Source organism: Myotis davidii, unplaced genomic scaffold (assembly GCF_000327345.1).
Source record: "Myotis davidii unplaced genomic scaffold, ASM32734v1 scaffold290, whole genome shotgun sequence".
In the NCBI taxonomy this organism is placed as follows: Eukaryota; Metazoa; Chordata; class Mammalia; order Chiroptera; family Vespertilionidae; genus Myotis; species Myotis davidii.
Window position 1 is genome coordinate 871,699 of NW_006285049.1, and position 8,342 is coordinate 880,040.

Below are 8,342 nucleotides of genomic sequence, written 5' to 3' on the forward strand. Positions count from 1 at the left end.
TTCTTGTGGGGGAAAGGTGTGTGGGGGATGCGGGAAGAGACTGGACAAAAATCGTGTACCTATGGATGAGGACAGTGGAGGGGGGGTGAGGGCGGAGGGTGGGGTGGGAACCAGGTGGAGGGGAGCTATGGCGGGGAAAAAAGAGGAACAACTGTAATAATCTGAACAATAAAGATTTTTTAAAAAAGAAATAAAACATTTCTAATACTCTAGAAATCTCCTCATGTACCCCCCTCCTATAGCTCCTCCCATTCACCAAAGGTAACTAAACTTCCTTTCTTTATATTTGCTACCAAATAAAAACACATACCTAAGTATTACGGTATAGTTTTGCTTTTGTCTAAAAAGGACTAACTCCATATGTATTTAATTTTGGGGCATGGCTTGTTTTGTTCAACATTGTGTTTGTAAAATTCATGCATGTTCTTACAAGGAAATAATTTGTTCATTTTCCTTGCTTAATAATATTTCATTGTATGATTATGCCATTGTTTATTCTGATAGTGGACAACTGGGTTGCTTCTAGTTTCTGGTCAATACAAATAATGCTGTTTTGAATACTCTTATACAATCTCCTCACATACTTGGGAATGCCTTTCTGCCGAATATACCCAGAAATACAACCTAGTCATAGGGTATGTATATCTTCAACTTTAATACATAATGTCAAACAATTTTTCAAAATACCAATTTAAACTTCCACTAGCAGTTTTTTAAAAGTTTCTAATGCTCCACATACTCACTCTCTTGGCATTATTCTTTTTTTTAAATTATCACCCAAAGACATGTTCATTGATGTTTTAGAGAGAGGGGAAGGGGGGGGAAGGAGAGAGGTGGGGAGGGAGGGAGGGAGAGAGAGAGAGAGGGGCATCGATGTGAGAGAGAAACATCAACCAGTTGCCTCTCATACTTGTTCGGATTGACAGAGCCGGGGATAGAGCCCACACATAGGTGTGCATGTGACTGGGACTCAAACCTTTGACCTTTTGGTGCACCAGATGACACTCCAACCAACCAAGCCACATCTCATTATCATTTCAATTTGCATTTCACTCATTTCTAAAGAGATAGAGTGCCGCCTTGGCTGGTGTGCTCAGTGGTTAGAGTATTGGCCCTCACACCCAAAGGGTCATGGGATCAATTCCTAATCAAGAGCATGTACCTGGCTTGCAGGTTTGATCCCCAGGTCCAATAGGGGCACATGTGGGAGGCAACCAAATGATGTCTCTCTCACATCCATGTTTTTCTCTCTCCCTCTCTCTCACCTCACCCCTTCCACTCTAAATATCAATGGAAAAAATACCCTCAGGTGAGGATTAACAACAAAGAAGACTGAGTGCCTTTACATGTTATCAGCCATTTTGATATTCTTTTTTCTGGCATGCTTACTCTTCCCCAGAGTTAGAAGGCAGAATTATCTTTTTCTTACTGGTCTATAGTAGTTCCCTGTTCTTTAAATATGATGCAAATTTATTCTCCCATTCTCTTAACTGTGCCTTTTGATGAACAGAAGTTCTTAATTTTAATGTAACAATGCAGTGACATTCTTTTCCTTCCTGATTAGTGCTTTTTATGTCTATTTAAAAAGTCCCTGTGCCATAGCTAGGTGGCTCAGTTGGCTGGAGCACAATCCCATACTCCAAAAGGTTGCAGGTTCAATTCCTGGTTAGGGCACATACCTAGGTTGCAGGTTCAACCCACAGTCGAGGTGCATACAGGAGGCAACTGATCGACGTTTCTCTCCAAAATCGATGTTTCTCTCTCTCGAAAATAAAAAATAAAAAAATCAGTAAAAACATATCCTCAGGTGAGGATTAAAAAAAAAGTCTTTCCCTGCGATGATGTCAGAAACTTGCTTCAAAATAATCGGCTGGGGGGTGGCTTGAACCGGAGTCTCAGCTTCTTGCCTTCCTCCCTGAGCAACCTGAGCTTCAGCACTCGCTCCAGCTTCTCCACAAACTACTGGACCCTGGACTCAGTGCAGCTGCCAGTGACCAAGTCCGGGCAACAAGCAGCACAGTTAGCATCTACCAGGTATGTAGGTAGCAGGGGCTCTGGCTCCTGGATCTCTGTGTCCCACTCCACCAGTGTGTGGGACAGCCGAAGGTCCCGGGGCCTGGCTGCAGGGAAGGCTGGGGGTCTGTTGGGCACAGGGAGTACCCAGAGTGAGAAGACCATGCAATGCCTGAATGATGACCTGGCCTCCTACATGGAGAGGGTGAGAAGCCTGGAGGCTGATAATTGGATACTGGATATCAAATTCAGGAACACCTGGAGAAAAAGGGACCCCAGGTCAGAGACTGGGGGCATTATTTCAAAGACAACTGAGGACAAAACCCACATCGTTCTGCTGACTGATGATGTCTGTCCTGCTGCTGCTGACTTCAGAGTCAAGTATGTGACAGAGCTGGCCATGCGCTAGTCAGTGGAGAGTGTCATCAATGAGCTCTATAAGGTCACTGATGACATTAATATCACTCAGCTGCAGCTGGCAATAGAGAGCAAGGCTTTCAAGGAGGACCTGCTCTTCATGAAGAAGCACAAGGAGGAAGTAAACGTTCTACCAAACTAGACTGCTGACTCAGTGTTGACCGGGAAGTTGGATGCCCCCAAATCTCAGGACCTTAGCAAGATCATGGCGGACATCTGGGCCCAGTATGACGAGCTGCCTCTGAGGAAAGGAGGGGAGCTAGACAAGTACTGGTCCCAGCTAGACAATTATTGGTCACAGAGGAGAGCACCACAGTGGTCACCTCACAGACTGCTGAGATAGGAGCTCCTGAGATGACACTCACGGGGCTAGGATATACAGTCCAGTCCTTGGAGATCAACTTGGACTCCATGAAAAATTTGAAGGCCAGCTTGGAGAACAGCCTGTGGGAGGTGGAGATGTGCTATGCCATGCAGATGGAGCAGCTCAATGGGATCCTGCTGCAGCTAGCGTCAGAGCTGGCCCAGACCTAGGCAGAGGGAAAGTGCCAGGTCCAAGAGTACAAGGCCCAGACGAGGCCGGTTTGGCTCGGTGGATGGAGCGTCGGCCTGCGGACTGAAGGGTCCCGGGTTCGATTCCGGTCGGGGGCATGTGCCTGGGTTGTGGGCACGTCCCCAGTGGGGGATGTGCAGGAGGCGGCTGATCGATGTCTCTCTCTCATCGATGTTTCTGACTCTCTTTCTCTCTCCCTTCCTCTCTGTGAAGGATCAATAAAATATATTTTTTAAAAAAAAGGCTAGCGCTGAACATCAAAGTCAAGCTGGAGGCTGAGATCACCACCAACTACTGCTTGCTGGAAGAAGGGGAGGACTTCCATCTTGGTGATGCCCTGGACAACAGCAACTCCATGCAATCCATTCAAAAGACCACCAGCATAGGATTGTGGACAGCAAAGTGGTATCTGAGGTCAATGACACCAAAGTTCTGAGGTATTAAGGCAGCAGAAATGGGGTACTCCTTGGTGGGAGCATGGGGGTGTGGGACAGAAGGCCAATAAAAAAGTTCAGAGATCCTTGAACATTAAAAATAATAGTCCTAGCCGGTTTGGCTCAGTTGGATAGAGCGTCAGCCTGAGGACCAAAGAGCCCTGTGTTTGATTCCAGTCAAGGGCACGTACCTTGGTTGCAGGCTCCTCCCCAGCTTGGGCCCTGGTCGGGGCTCATGCAGGAGTCAACCAATCAATGTATTTCTCTCACATCAATGCTTCTCTCTGTCTTTCCCTTTCTCTTCAACTCTCCCTAAAAATAAATGGACGGATATCCTCGGGTGAAGGATTTACAAACAAATAAACAAAAATAATAATAATAACAATAATCCACTGGGGGTTAAAGTATACACAAAAAAGATTGGCCATGTGTTGTTAATTATTGGACCTGAATTATGGTTATTGGTGAGTGCACCATACTATTCTATTTTTGATAAGCTTAAAATTTCAATAATAGCCCAGCTGGTATGGCTCACTGGTTGAGCATCATCCTGTGCACCAAGAGGTTACCGGTTAGATTCCCAGTCAGGGCACATGCCCAGGCTCGATCCCTGGTGAAGGCCAATTGATGGCTCGATCCCTGGTGGAGGCCAATTGATGTTTCTATTTCTCTCTCCCTCTTCCTTCCTCTCTCTCTAAAATTCAATAAAAACATATTTTTTAATGTCAATAATAAACTTTAAAAATAAATGTCATTTAAAACTTCTGGAACTAATAATGATTATATCAACTTTACAGGATACAAGGTTAAGATACAGAAGTTCATCACTGTAACAGCAATGAATACATGGAATCCTATATAATAAAAGGGTAATATGCAAATTGACCAAATGGCAGAACTACCAGTTAGTGGGGGGGCCGGCAAGCAGGCAGTGCCAGGCCAGCCAAGGCGCGTGCCAGTGGGCAGAGGGAGGTGACAGCAATCGTGGGGCAGCAGTAACCAGTGGCAGAGGAGGTGTGATGGGTGTGGGCAGTGCCCGCTGCTCCCTGGCCCGGCCATCCCCTGATAGGCCCGCCCTGATCGCTTCCCGCAGAGGGAGGCCACTGGCAGCTGCAGTGGCTTCCAGGCGATTTGGGGCGGGGCTGTTCAGCACCTTCCCCAAATCAGCTCGCTGGGTTCACCTCATGCAGAGGGAGGCCACCAGTGGCGGCTGCAGAAGCAGGGGTTGGGGAGGTGGCTGCTCGCCAACTGGCTCTGTCCCCTGATGAGCCTGCCACGTCGCCTCCCCTCCAGGGAGCGGGCCTAAGCTGTCAGTCAGACATCCCCTGAGGGCTCCCAGACTGTGAGAGGGCGCAGGCTGGTCTGAGGGACATACCCAAGTGCATGAATTTTCATGCACAGGGCCTCTAGTTTAAAATAAAAAACACAATACCATTTACTTTAACACCCCCAAAATACTTGGGTATAAATCTAAGAAAGTATGCATAAGACCTATACGAGGAAAACTACAAAACTCTAAAGAAAGAAAGAAAAGAACTAAATAAATAGAAAGACAGTCTATGTTTGTGGATAGGAAGACTCAATATTGTCAAGATGTCAGTTCTTGCCAACTTGGTATGTAGATTAAAAGCAATCCTAAGCGCAGCTGGTGTGGCTCATGGCTGAGCACTGACCTATGAATTAGGAGCTCACTGTTTGATTCCTGGTCAGGGCAAATGCCCTGGTTATCGGCTTGATCCCCGGTAGGGGGCATGCAGGAAACAGCCAATCAATAATTCTCCCTCATCATTGATGTTTCTCCCTTCCTTCCTCTCTGAAATTACACACACACACACACACACACACACAATCTATCTAAAAGCCTAAGCGACCGTCTGACCGTGGGATCAGTAGCTATGATGCACAATGACCACCAGGGGGCAAATGCTCAACGCAGGAGCTGCTGAGCTGCGGTGACACACCTGGAGCCAGAGAAGAGGGAGCTGGATTCCAGGGAGCATCACCGGAGAACCGCCCTCTAGCAATCTGGGACTCCTCGGGGGATGTCAGAGAGCCCGTTTTGGCCCGATGATCCCTGCAGGCCAGGCCGAGGGACCCCACTGTTTGCACAAATCCATGCATCAGGCCTCTAGTATATTTAATATATATTAAAAGCAATCCCAATCAAAATCCCCAGTAATTTATTTTGTGGATATTGACAAACTGGTCTCAAGTTAATATGGAAAGACAAAAGATCCAGAACAGCTAACACAATATTGAAGGAGAACGATGTTGAAGAAGTGATGCTACCTGACTTCAAGAATACTATAAAGCTACAGTAATCAAGACATTTTTATAACTTTAGCAAAACACAGACATGAAATAAACAAAGACTAGGTTTTTAGAGGTCAAAGCAATCTGCTAAAGTTAACTCTTTAGGAAAAATTAAATGCTAACCTTTTAGAATAAATTATTTTCTTTTAAAGTTTGGAATCCTATTTTTACTATAATGTTTCTCATTTGCAGGAGGAAAACAGATATCAGTGTTTCAAGCATAACTGGGGAAAAAGCAAACTGAATTATGATGAAATTAAAGTTTAAAAAAGAAACAAAAGGGTTATAAAAACTTTTCAGTTGATAAATCCCATTCCATAGAACAGTTTAGCTTCTTTAGTAATCTAACGATTCCTTAGAGCCAGATTGTCTTTATATTGATTTACTATACAATGAAACAACAGTCTCAAGACCAAAAGGTGCTTTGATATATTGTTCTTATAATGAGGTTCTTACTAGTAACTACAATGTCAGAATTAAGTTTAAAAGCATTTTTTTTCATATTTAACATGTGAGATCTATAGTATTACAGCTTTGTTTTCTATTAAAGAACATTAAATTGAAAATTAAATTGAATGAGGGGGAGGGGAGCCAGAATAGCTATCGTCATTCCCTTAATAAATATATTCCAGTTGTGTATAACAGTTCTAGTGCTATTGTTCAATCTGTCCCTTAACCTTTTTGCAGCTATTCTAGGAAATGGAAAAGTGATTTTATACAGTCCTGTTGTCCTTCCCTCCTTATAATTATTCTTAATTATTTCTTGACTCTCTGGACCTTATATTTTACTTTTGACAAGAAACTAGAGTAATGATCCCAGAAGGAAAGCTAAAGAAGGAATCAAAATCTAGAAACATTTTCTCTTGCTTCATTTCCTATTCCAATGAAACATCAACTCAAAGGATACAGAATATCCTGCAGTATATTATCTCTTAGCATTCCCCCTAACATATGTTCACTCTCCAAAAAGTACATTTTCAAGAGGCATTTGGCCATCCTGTAAGTATATTCCAATTTATTAGGTTTCTAAGATAAGAAAAGCAACTGTTATATGAATTCCAAAAGTAGTAATACACAAAGCTGTAAAGTAATATCTACATACTTAGTTAATGAGGTAACAGATAAAGTTATAAATGTTCTGTACTCTTCTAAAATTAATTTCTGTCATGATAAAAAGTTGTAACTAACAGTAGTACTGTACAGGGTGAGGGAAAGTATAACCATTCAAAACACATTAAGAGAATGCTTTTTAAAAATACAGATATAAATGTTGATCATTACTCCACAACTATGCTTTTAACAATTTATGCCCATATATATTCTTACCCTTCTGGGTTTGTTTCCTGGACATTGCAGTTTCTTTTATCTCAAAAGATACAGAAGAAAAGTATTCTTTTGCCTTGTCTGGGTTCTGATTGTGGTTATCTCTGATTTAAAGGTAGGCAAGAGAAGTCTGTAGTTGGAGGTGTTAAGTACAAAATCCTGGTTATTTGAAATTCTGCTAACTGGTGATCTTTCTTTCTATTATCTTCTTATCAGGAAATATCATTGCAGACATTCATGTCTCTCCAGGATGATTCTAGAGGGAGGAAAAATACACATAATTACAGTTATAGTAATAGCTATTTGTACAAAATTTCTGAAAGATATCCACAGGTTTTGTTTTGCATTTTTTCTAAACAAAACTAGTGATTAGAAGAAAAGTACTCTAAAAAATCTATATATATAAAAGCCAAACGTGCAAAGTGTCCCCTCGGGAGTTTGACCAACCGGGAGTTCAATCGCTCGCAATAACATGCTCTGACCACCAGGGGGTGGTGTGGAATGAAGGAAGGCTCCAGCTGGCAGCCGGCAGCCAGGGAAGGGAGGCCCTGGCAGGCAGCCAGCAGCTGCTAGGGACCCTACCTGTGCACGAATTTCTTGCACTGGGCCTCTAGTATGGCTATAAAAAGCAATGTTTTGCTCTTTTAGAAACTTTAATCTTAGAATCAAACCATCTTCTTATTTCAGGAAGCATGTTCTCTTAGACATCTTATATTTTGTATCTATCTCAAAAATATTATCCCCATCTCTGCTTTACAAACTATTATCTCATCACTCCCTAAGATCTTTCTTGCTACCTGCTCTTCCTGTCCAAATCAAGGGTCTTTTTTCTTCCTCTAGAATTTCCTATTTCTAATCTCTCCTCAGGTTTCCCAGCTCAAATACAGTTGCAAAAAACTTAGGGCTGGGGGTGAATGGGAAGCACACAAAGGAATTTTATTTTATCTTTTAAAATATATTTTTATTGATTTCAGAGAGGAAAGGAGAGACAGAGAGAGATAGAAACATCAATGATGAGAGAGAATCATTGATTAGCCCCACACTGGGGATCAAGCCCATAACCCAGGCATGTGCCCCAATTGAGAATCGAATCATGACCTCCTAGTTCATAGGTTAACGACACCAGGCAAGATTTTTTTTTTTAAAAGATTACACCAAGCATAAAAAATAAAATAAAATGGTTTAAAGCAGCAGTTCTCAACCTGTGGGTCGCGACCCCTTTGGCGGTTGAACGACCCTTTCACAGGGGTCACCTAAGACCATCCTGCATATCAGATATTTACATTACG

The 8,342-nt window shown here is 42.9% G+C and overlaps 1 protein-coding gene across 1 annotated transcript in view; it reads right to left on the minus strand.

Moving 5' to 3' along the window:
- SPATS2 (spermatogenesis associated, serine rich 2) overlaps window positions 1–8,342 on the minus strand; it is a 108,881-nt gene that overhangs the window by 60,457 nt on the left and 40,082 nt on the right. Inside the window, exon 2 of the mRNA XM_015558551.1 lies at window positions 7,057–7,309. Within this exon, the coding sequence (XP_015414037.1) occupies window positions 7,057–7,081 (25 nt within the window). The 5' untranslated portion in view covers window positions 7,082–7,309. The remainder of the gene's footprint in view (window positions 1–7,056; window positions 7,310–8,342) is intronic.